Source organism: Accipiter gentilis, chromosome Z (assembly GCF_929443795.1).
Source record: "Accipiter gentilis chromosome Z, bAccGen1.1, whole genome shotgun sequence".
Classification (NCBI taxonomy): Eukaryota; Metazoa; Chordata; class Aves; order Accipitriformes; family Accipitridae; genus Astur; species Astur gentilis.
Genome location: NC_064919.1, coordinates 34219700 through 34234462, shown reverse-complemented (window position 1 = coordinate 34234462; position 14763 = coordinate 34219700). Strand labels below are relative to the sequence as shown.

Below are 14763 nucleotides of genomic sequence, written 5' to 3'. Positions count from 1 at the left end.
TTGGGGGGTGGGGGTGGGGAGGGAAATGGGAACTGTGCAGCTTCTAGCTTGTGCTTCTGCCACATGTCCTTTTAACACAGTAGTGGCTGTTGCCTTCTGCAAGAATACCTAATACAGCACAAGGATAAACACACAGGATATAGTGGTAAAAGCAGGCGGGGGGGCAGGTAAAGCAGCTGTGTGGAGGTACCACTGGAAGACAACCTGAAGTACTGCATCCTCCCTGTTGGGCCAGCAACTGGAGGGATAGGGTGAGGGGTGGGCCAGAGTTCCTCCCCCCCTCCCCGTGGGGCAAAAGGAAGGGGGTAAACGGTATAGGAGGGTGACCATGGCCTTGTGGGAGTTGATGTGGAAGAGTCTGAGGGACAGGGCAGGGAGGGGGAGGCAGGAACAAGAGATGCTGTTGTGGGTCAGCGCGCTGGGGTGGGTGGCTGTGGGAAGGAAAAAAAAGCACAGCAAAAGGAAGGAGCAGTTGGCAGTGTGGAAATGACGGGACAGCTGACGGGATGATGGTCAGAGGCAGGAGATACTGAAGTAATAACGACCAAGACGAAGAAGAGCAACTAGGCGGACAACCGGAGTGCACCACTATCAGCTGGCGGTGAGGCTCTGGCAGCTCCCTGCCTGCCCCCTACACTGCCTGTGCCTTGGGAGAGAGCTGGCCGCCCCCTCTGGGGCTTTACTGCCCTCCTCCCCAAACACCTCACCCCAGCCCAGCTTCCTGGGGCTCTCCCATCACTGCCGCAGCCATGCTGCAGCCAGAGGATGCAGGCAGGGGATCCTCTTCCTTCCCAAGCACAGCCCCGAGAGGCTGCAGCAGGGTCTTGGCACATCCCTCTCAGACACAGCACGTTGCGTGACACACATGGGCTTAGTCCGTCTTGCTGGCTGTTGTCTTCCCTTTCAGAACTTGCAGTGTTTACCCATGCCTAACACCACCTCCTCCTCCCACCCTGGATGGCAAAGCTGCTTACCAATGCAGAAAGGAAGGACAACTGTTTCTGTCCATATTAGAAGTGGTTTCCCACCCTCCCCTTCCTTTAGCTGCCTCTGTAGCTAAACTTCCATCACCAAGAGAAAATTGTACTTCTGCCATTTAGCCTTGGCCCTTTGAGAGGCAAACCAGGTCAGGCAATCCTTGCTGTGATGGGGCAGCCAGAGCAGATGCTTTCCTGCAGAAGTCAGGAGGTTTATGGTTTCTGGTGGACTCCTGCTGCTGTCTGCCTGCTTTTCACCCTCCCTTCCACAGACCCAGGAAATGCATTTCCAAGATGCCATTTGTATATGTAGGAATCAGACCAGCTGACACCAAAGCAGTCCAGATGCAGCTATACTTTATAAAATAAAGTCCAATTTTTCTTCCCAGGTGTTCTAGAGTGACTGACTCTAAGTGCATTTAAAGGCAAGGTTTTTATTACCCATATTATTCCTACTCCACTAAGGTCCCTATTAATCACCAGCTGGCTGCAAAAGCCCCCACCAGCTACCATCACCTCATACAGGGGAACAGTGCTTCAGGCTCAACCCAGTAACTTCAACATGAACTGTACCTTGGCCTCAATTTATAACCAAGTATCAAATAAAGAAAAAACAAGCATTTACATTTTATATAAGCATTTATTTACAACTTGTTTAACAACTGTACACTCTTCTGTCACCTTGGAAGCATTAGTGTATTTGACTGGGAAAAAATATTAAACCTTTTGATTCCAATGATCATTACTATTTTTTTTTGTCTATATACAGGTATGTATATTAATACTGCTACCATGACAATCTGGTAGTTACACAATTCGTAGATGAACTGAAATGGGAAATTAATGTTTTGACACTCTAGGAATCCATTCTTTTACAGAAAATGTATCACTGGCAACTTCACAAACAGTTACTTTGATAACTGGTCAACACTTAGTTCAGGACTGTCAAACAAGCTGCTATAAAAAAGTAAAAGTTTCCTATGCAGCACAAACGAAGTTAGTGTATCAGAGACATGCTGGAGATCACTTCTGAGTTTTGAGCTCGCAATCACTTCATGACAGAGATGCTAGGCTTATCTAACTAAAGTAGCCAGCTCACTTGCTGGAAGTTACTGGCTACACCTGACATCTTTCTGTTGCATTAGTGAACTCAAACAATTTTTGTCAAGCTAAACACACATACATACATGTCTTTAGGCTTAAGAACAAATGATACTTTGTCTCTAATTTGCACAGACCACTTGGAGAAATGAGGTACTGCTTGGCTTCACCTTGGGACACCTCTGCAGGCAGGTGCACGAAAACACAGCCATCCCCTCCTGCCCTGCACAGAGTCCCTGAGTTCAGGGATCCTGCACCCAGCACGGCTTGGGGCAGTGTGGTCCCAGCCGGAGCAGCACTTGCAAATGAGAAACAAACCATGCATTTAACACCCAACAAAAAGAAGTTTTTCTAGTAACGCTTGCCCTGACACATTAACAAGGGACCTGGAAAGACACAAATCCTTTAGCTCTCTGCTGGACTCAGTCTGATGAAAGTGGTGCTGCCTCTGCTGCAGGAATACCTGACTTGTCACCACCAAATCCCAGATCCTGCCTGCAGGTCACGTCAGACTTCACTGTCCCAGGTCCTGGTGGACCAGGAAAGACATATCCCCCATCCAGGAATCTTTCCAGACCACTGTCAGCCAAAGCACCTGGCAGCCACAGGCTCCCTCATCTGGTATGGTATTCAAAAGGGAATACGCCACACACTTCTCACTGGGATCTTACTGCTTATCATTCCCTCTCCTGCAAAGGCTGCTTGGAGCCCATTCCTACCTGCCCTTCCCTTCACCGGGTAGCACAAACCCCCTGTGGAACCAGAGGTGGGGACATGATCTGTCTTCTCTCCAAGTCATTCTGGACAATGCCACTGGCACAGCGGGTGTCAGGATCCCTGAGGACTGAACACACGCAGGCAGCTCAGCGTGCAAGGAGCAGCTCTGTCCAGAGCCCCACTTGATGGGCCAGGGACGAGGCACGCACTGTGTTTTGTGACCAGAAGTGACTACAGAGACTAGTGGACACACCATTTCTCCAGTATGGGGGTGCTCATGTGGAAAATGGGTCTGGTGGTTATGCTACTGCCTGAATAAGCAAAACCATTCTTGGAGTAAGCACAGTACATACGTGTTTATATTTTTGCAGGATTAAGATCCAAGTGAGCAAGAATGGGGTTTGTCTAGAACTGGGCTTAAACCAAGCCACTTACAGTACTCATCATTCAGACTCTCTCCAGATTTTCCAGCTAGTCCTATGGCTTAAAAGCGCCCATCCCCATTTGTTACATACTAACTCCTATATAATAAACTTCTTAACTTAGAACTACAGCACTCCCTCAACTTCTGAATCTTACCAGTACTGGATGTCCAATACAAAACAAAGATACAGTAGTACAAATGTGCAGATATTTAAAGAATATTAAATAAGCAGCTTTTTAAATTAATATAGGCAGTACAAAGCATTTGAGTTACACTGTCTACATATGGCAAATCTTATAGCTAAACTTCACAATACAAAGAAACAGCCAAGCTAGTGCAATTGGGAATTAAATAGCTAAGACTGCGATAAGGAGAAAAAAGAAAAAAATGGTACAGATAGAAGATAAACGACCCAAATTATAAACTGGCAAGGACAGTCTGGATAATACTGAAAGTGTAGACGGCTTTCATACTTATCTCCATTCACGTTCTTTCCCCAGATTGTTTTAACAATTGTACACAGATTGAAAAAAAAGTTTCTGAAAGAAACCGACAACACAGCTAAAATGTAGAGAGAAAAATACAACAGCCACCAACTACTGTGTATATACATAGTAAGGAAGCAGGCAGTGTCTGTGAACAAAATACCGCCTGGTAGTTTGCCTGGCTTGGAGATAATCAGATGAACCTTGCCTGGTTTTCTAAGGAAGATGGGATGGCCAAGCAGCAATTCATTAGTCATTTCTCCTGGTAAAACATCTCCTTCGCTTTACTTTAATTATTTAAACATTCAAAGTGGATCCTTTAAGGGTGCAGGTGCTTTGAAATTTTAACAGTAGCCAAAAGGCATTTTTAGGAACTCATTAAGACTAGATTTTTATAGTTCAGTATATGAAAATGTTGCAGGAAGTCTGTGTGTTAATACTGTTAATCAGAATTAAATAAAGTGGACAAGCAGAAGTAAAATGAAGAGCTGACAGTGCTCTGTCAGTTTGCAGAACGCCTCCTGTCGAGTTCTGAATACTGGATTTCCTCTCTTCTAGCCTCATAGGAGACTTTTTGTGAAGAGAAGGAGTAAATGGAAGCGGGAAATGGGAAAGCCACTCCCCAGGATGGTAAGCTTCTCTGCAAGTAGATCTCCCTTTGAAATCAGATGGCCATGAGTCTTAAGTGTAGAACTGGTTAAGCTTTGGTTATGCAGTCTGGACAGAAAAGCAAGTCATGCACTGAACAGTCCCTGTTATAACAATGCTGCAGGTCATGCAACCACATCACTGCAAATAAAAGAATAAAGAAGAAAGTTAAAAAGCAGATAACATATTACTGTTTAAAAAAACCCAGAGAACAGAACAGGTATTTTTAGAGCAGTTTAGTAAGGCCGCCTCTACTTAAAGTTGTGCAAATTCATGGGGAAAACATCTTTGCCAGAGCCACTCTTCAAATTAACAGGAAAGTTACATGCCAATAATTGGAAAGAGCAATAAACCAGCCTTGAACAGTATCTAAATTTAGACATAATTCAGACAAATTTAAACACTTCTGAGTAAAGTCCTTCAGGGCACCATTCTCAACTAACACAGCTATGGAAACTAAGTTTACAGAGCAAGGAAGAAGTCTCAGGCATTCCTGCTGTCTGTGAGTACAGCAGTTAAAAAACCTAAAGCAATATAAAGTGAAAGATGCCTGTCCAATACTGCATGTGGTTATATACTAAAAGACAAGCAGGGTCATATTGACTCTGTCTGACCCTTCAAGCTCTGAGCACCACAGAAGACTTTAAGCATTTATGTTTCATCAAAGCTCATCCTGTGTGCGAGGCTACAACAGCATCACTGCCACGCTACACTGGCAAGTTCTATTCATTGCATGCAAATACAGGTTTGAATCGCAATAAAATATTATGTATTCCTGTTAAAATAAGCCAAGTAGGAGCCACTGAGCAGTCCAAAGAGCACATCACAATGCTGTGGAAGGCAATCTAAGTTTGGAAGAGAATTGGAGAGGTTGGCATATTTCTCCATCCTTGCTGATGCACCCTCTTTCTTGGCGACTGTAAGTGGATAGGTGGAATGCTTCACTAACACAGCTACAGTGTTTTCAGCTTCCCCAAGTAACACAAACACCCCTACACAGCATGGCACAACACTAACGGCTAGCTCTCATTTTTGCATTGCACTCACTGTGACGTTACAAAGAACAAAATAGCTTCACCAGACAGAAATCGAAGCATGCAAACTGTTTCTCTCCCCATTTCCTTCTCCTTAGTATTGCACTGATCAAAAATGATTCTAACAACAGTTCTTATGACAGGAAAATGCAGGTTAAATAGACAAGGAAGAATATTTCTAACTAAACTCAAGGACTTATAGAAAAAAAAAATGTCCTTCCACTACAAGTCTTGCAGCTTACGTATCCCTCTTTTTCCTCCTTCTCATTCACCAACGCAGAACGCTAACCATAGTTGAAAAACAAATAGAAACATAGAGACATAAATCAAATGGAATAAAAACTCAAAAAAATTAACACATTCAATACATTCAAAGCAGACCTCGAGAGTGTATTTTGAGTAATCATTGTCTGTTAAGCTTGCTTGGCACTGCTTGGGTCCATAAAGTTACAGAGTTCAGGATTAATAATATGAAGATTACTGTAGTTAAATTAGTAAAATTATTACTGTATTTACTGTAATAAAAGATTACCGTAGTAAAAAATTAAAAGTTCAAGCTACATAAGCATGTATATATTCTATTGTGCATATATGAATATAGCCTATTCCTTTAGCCTCACCTGGCTAATACTTAGTTCAACTTATTATTTAGTAGTACTTCAAGTGTCCTGTTGCACATAAACAGAAATGACATTGTAGGTTTCTCTTTGAGTCAATAGTACTTTTGAAAGATCTTGTAAACTCAGGACAGTATATGCTCCTTCAAGGATATAATAAATTGGACCTGCTCATGCAGGTCCAGAGGAGGGCCACGAAGATGATCAGGAGCTGCAGCACCTCCCCAGTGAGGGCAGGCTGAAAGAGTTGAGGTTGTTTAGCCTGGAGAAGTCTCCGGGGAGACCTTATTGTGGCCTTTCAGTACTTAAAATGGGCCTACAGGAAAGATGGGGAGGGACTTTAACAAGGAGTGTAGTGATAGAAATAGGGGTAACAGTTTTAAACCCAAAGGGGGTAGATCTAGATTAGATATTAGGAAAAAAATTCTTTACTGTGAGGGTGGTGAGGCACTGGAACAGGTTACCCAGAGACGCTGTGGATGCCCCAACCCTAGAAGTGTTCAGGGGCCAGGCTGGATTGGGGCTTTGAGCAACCTGGTCTAGTGGAAGGTGTCCCTGCCCATGGCAGGGGGGTTGGAACTAGATGATCTTTAAGGTCCCTTCCAACCCAAACCATTCTATGATTCTATGAAATCCATCTGACAGTGCCCTTTCCTGACTAGAAATTCTAATCTCAATCTAAAAAAACCTGTCTGTCAATTTCCCTTGGACAACTCAAAATTAACCAATATATTTTGAAGCTACCTGTTGAGGCAGCAACATGTCAGAAGACAACAGAGATTCGAGATGTGAGAAAAAATTCACTCAGCATAACCTGTCATTACTTCTGCAGGATCTTCAGAAAGAGACAGTTTATGCAACAGATGTGTCTATAGAGGAGTGACTTTCTCTTACTTCCTTACCTTGCCAGTCCAAAATATTCCAGCTGTAAGTAGAAGGCTTGTTGCCAGCCTGGGGCATTCTTTCTTAGTAAGGCATTTCCCTTCAATATTCAGTGCCCAATCTCACTAGCTCTACTTCATTACAAGTGGTTATCCATCTCTTAAAATCTTAAACTTCCCACTGTCATCTTCTGTTTTTTTGAACACACAGAAGTGACTGGGACAACTCCAGAACATCGAAGCCACAAAAAGGATGGCAGCCTTTTTCACTAACCTAGCCAGCTTGGAGGTACTTACCAACACAAGAACTTTTAATTCAAAGCACTGCTCACACAACTTAAATCTGATATTAAAAAACCAACCACAAAACTCAGCCACTCATCCTCTCTGAGCAACTACTTTTTTCCTGTTCAGTCTATGTTTGGTCCCAAGATGGACCAGGCTTTCCGTAGCCAACAATCTTCTGTCTGTAAGCAGTACTTTGTAACGCAATCATCAAAGCTATCAGAACAACGCAGTCTACTCACTTTCAAGTCTAACACTAGACACTTTTCCCAAATATTTCTGTCAAGCTTCAGCTTTGAAGTAACTGCCTCCAGATTTCTCTTCCTGCAGACTTCCTAACTTCATTACTTACTGGCTTCTTACCGCTGAAGTTTGTTTTTCTTTCTGTATCTATTCTTTCTATGTCTTCCTCCATGGTATTTCCTTTAGATTTCTTAAAGAAGCCTTTCAACACAGCATCTTCCAGAGCTGTATTAACACCACTTTGCATTTTTGTAACTCTTACAACCAGAGAATACAAAGCAGACTAAAAATTCTAAGAATTGTGGCCTCGTCATGCTTATAACTATTCCAAGATTTTACTGATACTGCTGAATAAAAGCTTTAAAATCTTTCTCGAAACCACTGATACATCCAGAAAATAGGTTTACTCTCCTGCTTACTAATCTTTGGTGACTGAGAACTATAACAGCTGCTTTACAAAATCTTAAAATACATAATGAATATTATATTCAAATCCAAATCAAAAGTCTGATGGTCTCACTACAGCTATTTTATAACTCCATAAATATTACACCATTTAGAATTTTCTCTTAAAATTCTGCTCATTTTCATGATCATGCTAACAACACAAGCATGCTAACAGTTGGCCTTTATGTCAATTTTCTCTTGTCTTAAAGTTAGGGATAACCATTAGGGATTCAAGTTCCATTTGCAGAATAAGCTATCCTATGCCTGTGGAAATACTTGCTTTTACAGTATTTCAGATTTGTGCCATGCTACAGTAGTTAACAGCCCTTCAAAGTGCTGACAAATAACCACTTTTGTAATGATTAAAATAACCATGTTGCTCTTTCTGCAATGTGATATTCTAACTTCACCTGTTAGTAAAGGACCTCTCTAATGCGAAGCAATGAATAAAGTCACCACCAGACAGAAAAGGCTTCGCAACTGTCCTGGATTTCCCTCTACTAGCAATGCTTTTCATGTTGTATGGATCAATCTCTGAGATCCAAAACAACAAGACAGCAAGAAGAAATTTTTATCTGACAAACTGAACCTGCTTGCACTCTAGAACCAACATGCAGTGCAAATGAGACTGAAGGATATGCAGTTTTCCAAATGACTTTATACAAACAGCAAACGCAGCAGAGGAAATTCCTGATATGCCACCAGAGCCAACTAATGCAGATATCTGCTTCAGTACAGTCCTGCATTACCTTGGCAAGGCCTAAAAGCAAAGGTTAGAATCTGAACCATAGTAAACAGCAAAACCAGTCCCTAGCAACTGATAGATGTGAACTTTAATTACTGCAGTTATCATGAGCTCCTACTGATCCACTGACTACAATCTGACACCAGAACAATTTGTCTGGGAAGCTGCCTTGGCTATACTGCCAGGTGTTGCCTAAATGCCCCATGGAGCTATACGGTTTGTCAAGTTTTCTAGAGCTCCTCAACTGACATTCATTCATTACCTAATTCAATGAGCTGACACATTTAAAAAACGAACTTTGTGTCCCAAAATTTCAATGAATCCACAAATGTAAAGCCAAGGCTAAACAGAAGACAAAGCCAGGTAAGTCCTCAACATCTCCAAACGGTGCAAGGAAGCTGGCAGCAGAGCCATAATCTCTGGGGGTTCACTGTACCAGATGCAAGAAGTCTAAGGCTGCTGTGGCTGATAATGACAGCTGCTACCTTATTCACATAGGTAAAGCCTCTGATACTTAATTAACTGCAATTCAAAATTAATTAAAAAAACCCCAAACCAAAACCCAGCTCCAAAAGCTCAGGTTCTGTTTAATTTTTAAACTAAAACCAAAAAACAAAATGGTGAAAGACATACTGCTCTTCAGATTTTCTTTTACTTAATAGTTGCTTTCATCTGTCTCCTCCACCTTCAAACTGAAGAAATCACCCGTTTTTACTTACAGCCTGCAGATTCACTGACAAACTTCTGCCCCTTTTCTGGACTTCCAGAGAGAATAAAGATCACAGGAGCAAGGCAGTGCAATCAGTCATGCCAGGACATTTTCTTGATTCCTTGTAAGTGACAAGCTGGAGGTATGGTTAGGATCCTACCTAGAAACTGACATCTGCCACAAGCCAATAATATGATTTGGCTTGTGGAGGTGTTCTGAGCACAAGTGAGGTTCGTTACTTGCTCGTACACCAACTTAGGAGAAAACGCAAGATTTCACTTCTTTCTCCAGATGCAAAGCACAAAGTCAAAATGCAGTGCTCTTGCCAATACAGAAGGGAGCTGGACTGCTCAGATTTGGGAGGGGACATATGTCTGGGCTGTGTGCAGTTTGTAAGGTTCAAAACCTCATTAATTAAATTTCTTGCTTACCTGATCTTTACATTTAAATTGTTATAACAATTCACCTCTTCATTTTAACAGAATGCTAAATGTATCATACTGCTAGTATCAGGTAATACAACTGTTCTAAGGAAGGGCTTCTGAAAAGGTTTCTTTGTAAGTGCTTGACTTCCTGAGATCACATTTCAGTCACAATCCAGCTATCAAACTACTCTGTAGGTGACATCCCTGAAGCATGACTACTTAGCTTAGAAGAAAAAACACAACTTGAAAGTATTTCTTGACAGAGTAACCTCTTTTAGCTATTTATTTGCACAATACTGGTGAGGAAAATGCCCGCAAAATTTGCTAAAATAGCTTTGGGAGATACTGAAGTTTAACAATACAATATTACTACAAAACACAGAGTCCACATTCTACCTAAAACACATGTGCAAAAACCCATAAGGAGTCAGTATTACATAGCTGACTGAGTGCAAAAATACCTCCCTCATCAATCCTTGCAAAAAGTCGAAATGTTGGGCAAGAATAAAAATCTCTATAAAATGTGTAAAATTCAGGTACTGTTTTGCTTCATAAGAACAAGAAAAATTAGCCACATTCAGGACAGTATTCCTCCAAATCACTAACTAGAAGAAAACCAAGTGGTGAAATTAAAATATTTTCCAATTACCAAAGCTACAGAAAATGTAGTACTAACAAATCTGTACTAAAAATCATCCCAGAAGCTGCTAAGTGGATAGTCTTATATACTAGAGAACTGAGCAAAAGCTACTTGCACATGTCAAAATACCAAGGACTTTAAGATTGCCAAATTCTCTTAAGTTTTCTTGCCAGCTTGCACACACCACTTACTATTTAAGATCATCATAAAGCAGTAATAGGAATATTCACTGTTAATTCTTGCATACATAATGAATATAAAATTGCCGGTGCTCCTTACGTGAACAGGAAAACACAGAAAACTTGCCAAAGCATTACTGCTATCTCAAGTGACATCAGAACAGGACAAGATTACCATTTGCTTATTTCCAAACAGATAATGAAAAGCATCTTGTACCCATTATATATTTTCTTCATTTTATAATATATAAAGCTGTGTGCTCTAGTTCTTTATTTCCCTTTGAACTGTGGGTGGAACACACAACCTTTAAATCAGATCACCTCAGTTTTCACAGCACTTACAAAATAAATGTTATGATCCAAGTGGTTACGTGTCGCTATCAAGAAAATGAGGAACTTGAATATTCTTTTCTGTAATGTCTGATCAGATGTGCTAACTTAACTCTCCACAGAAGTATATGAACTGGACTGCACACACATCCTTTAAGACCAGAAACTAAGCTTCAGCTCTGAACAATGAAAAATATTTGTTCATTTAACTGTTATTTTTATTGGCATTGATTAAAAGCTCTCAAAAAGATTATTCTGGGTAGATCTTCAGCCCAGTGGTCAGAAACGTACTCTAATGAACCCTTCAGCTATTTTATCACTGCCCTGGAGAGCCTCTTCTCTTTAACCTCAATCTGTAGGGGTTTTTTGTAGTGTATCAGGGCAGGATATAGCATTGGTTTAATAATTACCACTGCAGTTTTGATGTAAATGGTCTTTGTTGCCCCAGAAAAAGTGTTCCTAAAAGCTTCTTAAAAGTATCTACTGTACTGAGAGAATTCTGTTTTATGGGGTTTTTTTGCTTATATTCTTTTATTACTGAAGATAAGACAAACAGACAGCATTCACTGGTAACTCATCTATACATGTGCTTATTCCCTGAAGTCATACTCTGAGCTCCTTCTTTTTCTTAATACCACACTACTTCCATAGCTACATAATAAGCAAGGACAATAATGAAGCTGAACCCTTTCAATAAAGAAGCTGTTCTTGTGAGAGAGAAAGTCTAATGATGTTCACCACCTGCATTCATCCACACCCAAAGATTAAGAATAGATGTAACTCTTACACACTACTTAATAGAAGTAAAACACTGAAGAACAAGGAATTAAATTCCTGATGATTACCATTAGAAGACAGAACAAATGACTTACTGGAACTGGATAGCAACACAGTAGTATATTTCTGTAAGATTGCAGTATATTTTTAGATTTTTATAATCAACAGAAATTGTGGGGAATACCAGGATTTCTACAAGTTTGCAAATTCTCAAAAGACAAATGCTTGTTCAATCTTGCCTAACAATTACTATGAGCAACAGTAAAGCACAGATTCAGTATTAGTCTTGCTTTGGTCTTTGATGCTATATAATGATGCTCTATATTCTTGAAGGGAACTATAGAAAACACTTGAGTGTCTTATCTCAAGGGAAATGGAAAGACTAACCAGAACTACAAAGCAGAAGATAAAAGCCAACAACCACCAAGAAGCAAAAGAAACCATGAGAGATAAGAAAGCGAAAGCTAAAAACGAGGCTTCTAATCAGCGTTTGTTCATCTCCTAACCATCAGAGGCATTTGCTTGTCATCAAAACTTTGGAGGCAAAATGGTAAAACAGATGTTAAAATAATAAAAGCAAGTAGTTTAGTGTGCAGATTGTGTTCCAGTTATTTTATACCTGCACCTAATTAATAGCAACAGGAAATTAAATTATTAGACAAAATTAAGAGATAAAACTTCCCATTAAGGTCCTGCTATTCCTTGCTTTCACAAATAGGCTTTAGCAGTTTGGTAACAGACAGAGCCAGCCACATGAAAGTAAAAATGGAGCTTCAGGTATTCTTGGGCTCTTTCTCTGGGTGATATAAAATGCTGTAATCTCAGAAAGAACATCAAATTTTCTCAGAGAAGTGATTTTACTTGCTCCTGTTCACACATGGCATGTGGTAATGAGTTCTTCAAATTACTAGAATGGATTGCACAGTAAGATCAGTAAAAGATGTCCCACACAAACTGTGGTCATCTTGCTAGGTAACACATAAGATTTCTTGTCCTTTTAGTATTCTGTATCTCAGTAAGAGAGAGCAAAACGTGTATCAGTCCACTGAGCTTCAGAAATTGTCCTAAACTTCCTTTACATCGTTACCTTTCTGCACAAGAAGATACTTTCACTCTCTTTCCTAATCTTGCAAGCATAGCCCAGACATGTCATACGTTGAATAAGTAAAGAGAATTTTTAGAAAATCAGTTTTTTCCAAATGTGAGGAATAAAAGACAAAACCTATATGAATTTAATAGACTTCAGCATCTGTTTTCGTATTACTGGGGGAAAAAAAAAATCAGAACTGATAATTTTTTTCAGACATACACTGAATGTATTTCTTAGCCTAGATTAAAACAGATGAGGTATTTGAGGAAAAAACAGTACCTAAAAGTGTCATTCACCTGTTACTTACCCTTTAATCTAGGTGTGCTTGTTTTAATTATCCTTTGCTCATTCCACCCAAGCTGTGAATTAACATAGAGCTTCAGATGATTAATAAATGCAAGTATGTCTTTTCTCTAATGGGATTTATGAAAAAATGTCTTCACTTGGGAGAGCATTAAAATAAGGTAAAAGAATACATTTCTAAACCAGACTGCATGTGCATTAGGGTCCAAACAGTCTCTAAATGAAAAATATTTAAAACTGAATCACGACAAAATGTATGTATATGAAACTTTCAACCAATACTCAGATCCTCTGTGCCCATCAACTATTTGACAAAAATGATATGGAGAGCAGAGAATTAGTCATTCAAAAGGCAGAACTTTGTAGGAACAGAACCTAAATTAATAGTAGGGGCCACCATCCACCCCACTGATCAACATGAAGGTGCTACAATCAGTTAAGTACAATTAACTAGCTACACGCTAAAAAGGCAGTACAACAAATCACAGCCAGTTTCCAACAAAGTCAGCATCAAACTCACCTGAAGGCACTGGTACCATTAGTAAGGCAACTGATACAATTATACCCTGAATCAATACATTAAAAGCAAGTCTTTTAGTAGGGGATGATAACTGGAATACAATAACATCAACACTATTAACTGGGGCCTTGATCCCTTATGTACTTTTCATCCGTAATTATAAAATTTTAAAACAAATGTCCTTTTTAAATGGATGATGCAGTAGCATATTAGAGCATTCTAAATATTTCTCAACCTTTTTATAATACATATTAAGCATACACTTGACGAAGAAGAGTGGAACGAACCATTTGAAAACACTTAGTTCTGCCAGCAAAAGAGGTAACACCAGCAGATAAAGAAAAACCTGAAAAAAATCATACTGCTTCCCTATTAAATGCCAAGAATAAGAGCAAACTTTGCATGTAGGAGTTAAAAAAAAAAAATTAATTCTTTTTGCCATTGGTAAGTTTTTTAGCATATCTATTCACAATAATATACTAATTTTGCATTTCTGTACTGAGTTTTCAGCATTTTTTTAAAGCAACAGGTTAGCACATGAAATAAAAAGCCTAATTCCCTTTGAACAAAGACAGTCTTATAAAGCATAGCAACCCTTATAGGTACAAACGTATCAACTGTGACAAGAAATTTACATTGTTACACAGCCCATATGAGGCTTTTCATAAGAGACCAGGCTTCATACAAATAAGACTCTGTTATTATACAGCACTCCTCTAGATGTTTTCAAAACTTTGGCACCTTTTAAAAATGCAGAGAGAAAGAAATGGACTCCAAAAAAATATAAGCAAAGGGCATTACAGAACAATGAGAAACCATAATAAAACCCTTTCCTGAACTGTAAAATAATAGCAGTAACAAGAGAGAAAGAGAAAGAATGCTGGTTGATTTTCCTTGAATGTTGTCACTTGCAACAGAAGTGGCCTGGATCACAGGGCAGTTTTCTTTCTAAGGGCAAGGCTTCTCTACCTTGCTGTTGCTGGCTGGACATGACCAGGGTAAGATCTCCTTGTGCTCGTGGCTTGCCTTTGTCTAGCCAGGAAGGACTGTCCTGAGCCTGTACTAGCCAGTCTATCTTCTGCTGCTTTTTTATGCAGAGTCATTCCCTATGGACAAAGAGAAACTTCTCAGTGAATACCAACACACAACACTGAACAGCTTTATTCATTTACATTTTATTAACTCC

General features: G+C 39.9%; 1 protein-coding gene across 7 annotated transcripts in view; it reads right to left on the bottom strand.

Annotated features, from left to right (window-relative positions):
- Positions 1–1603: 1603 nt before the first annotated feature.
- The window catches only part of LOC126035733 (protein Hook homolog 3), a 111573-nt gene continuing 98413 nt past the window's right edge, over positions 1604–14763 (bottom strand). For 5 of the 7 annotated variants that reach the window (XM_049794589.1, XM_049794592.1, XM_049794594.1 and 2 more), the window contains 2 exons: positions 14547–14683; positions 1604–4493 (listed from right to left, as the gene is read on the bottom strand). In XM_049794589.1, the coding sequence (XP_049650546.1) occupies positions 4478–4493; positions 14547–14683 (153 nt within the window). In that variant the 3' untranslated portion in view covers positions 1604–4477. Of the gene's footprint in view, positions 14684–14763 lie in introns of all 7 variants that reach the window. The other 2 variants (XM_049794590.1, XM_049794593.1) reach the window with 2 other exon arrangements.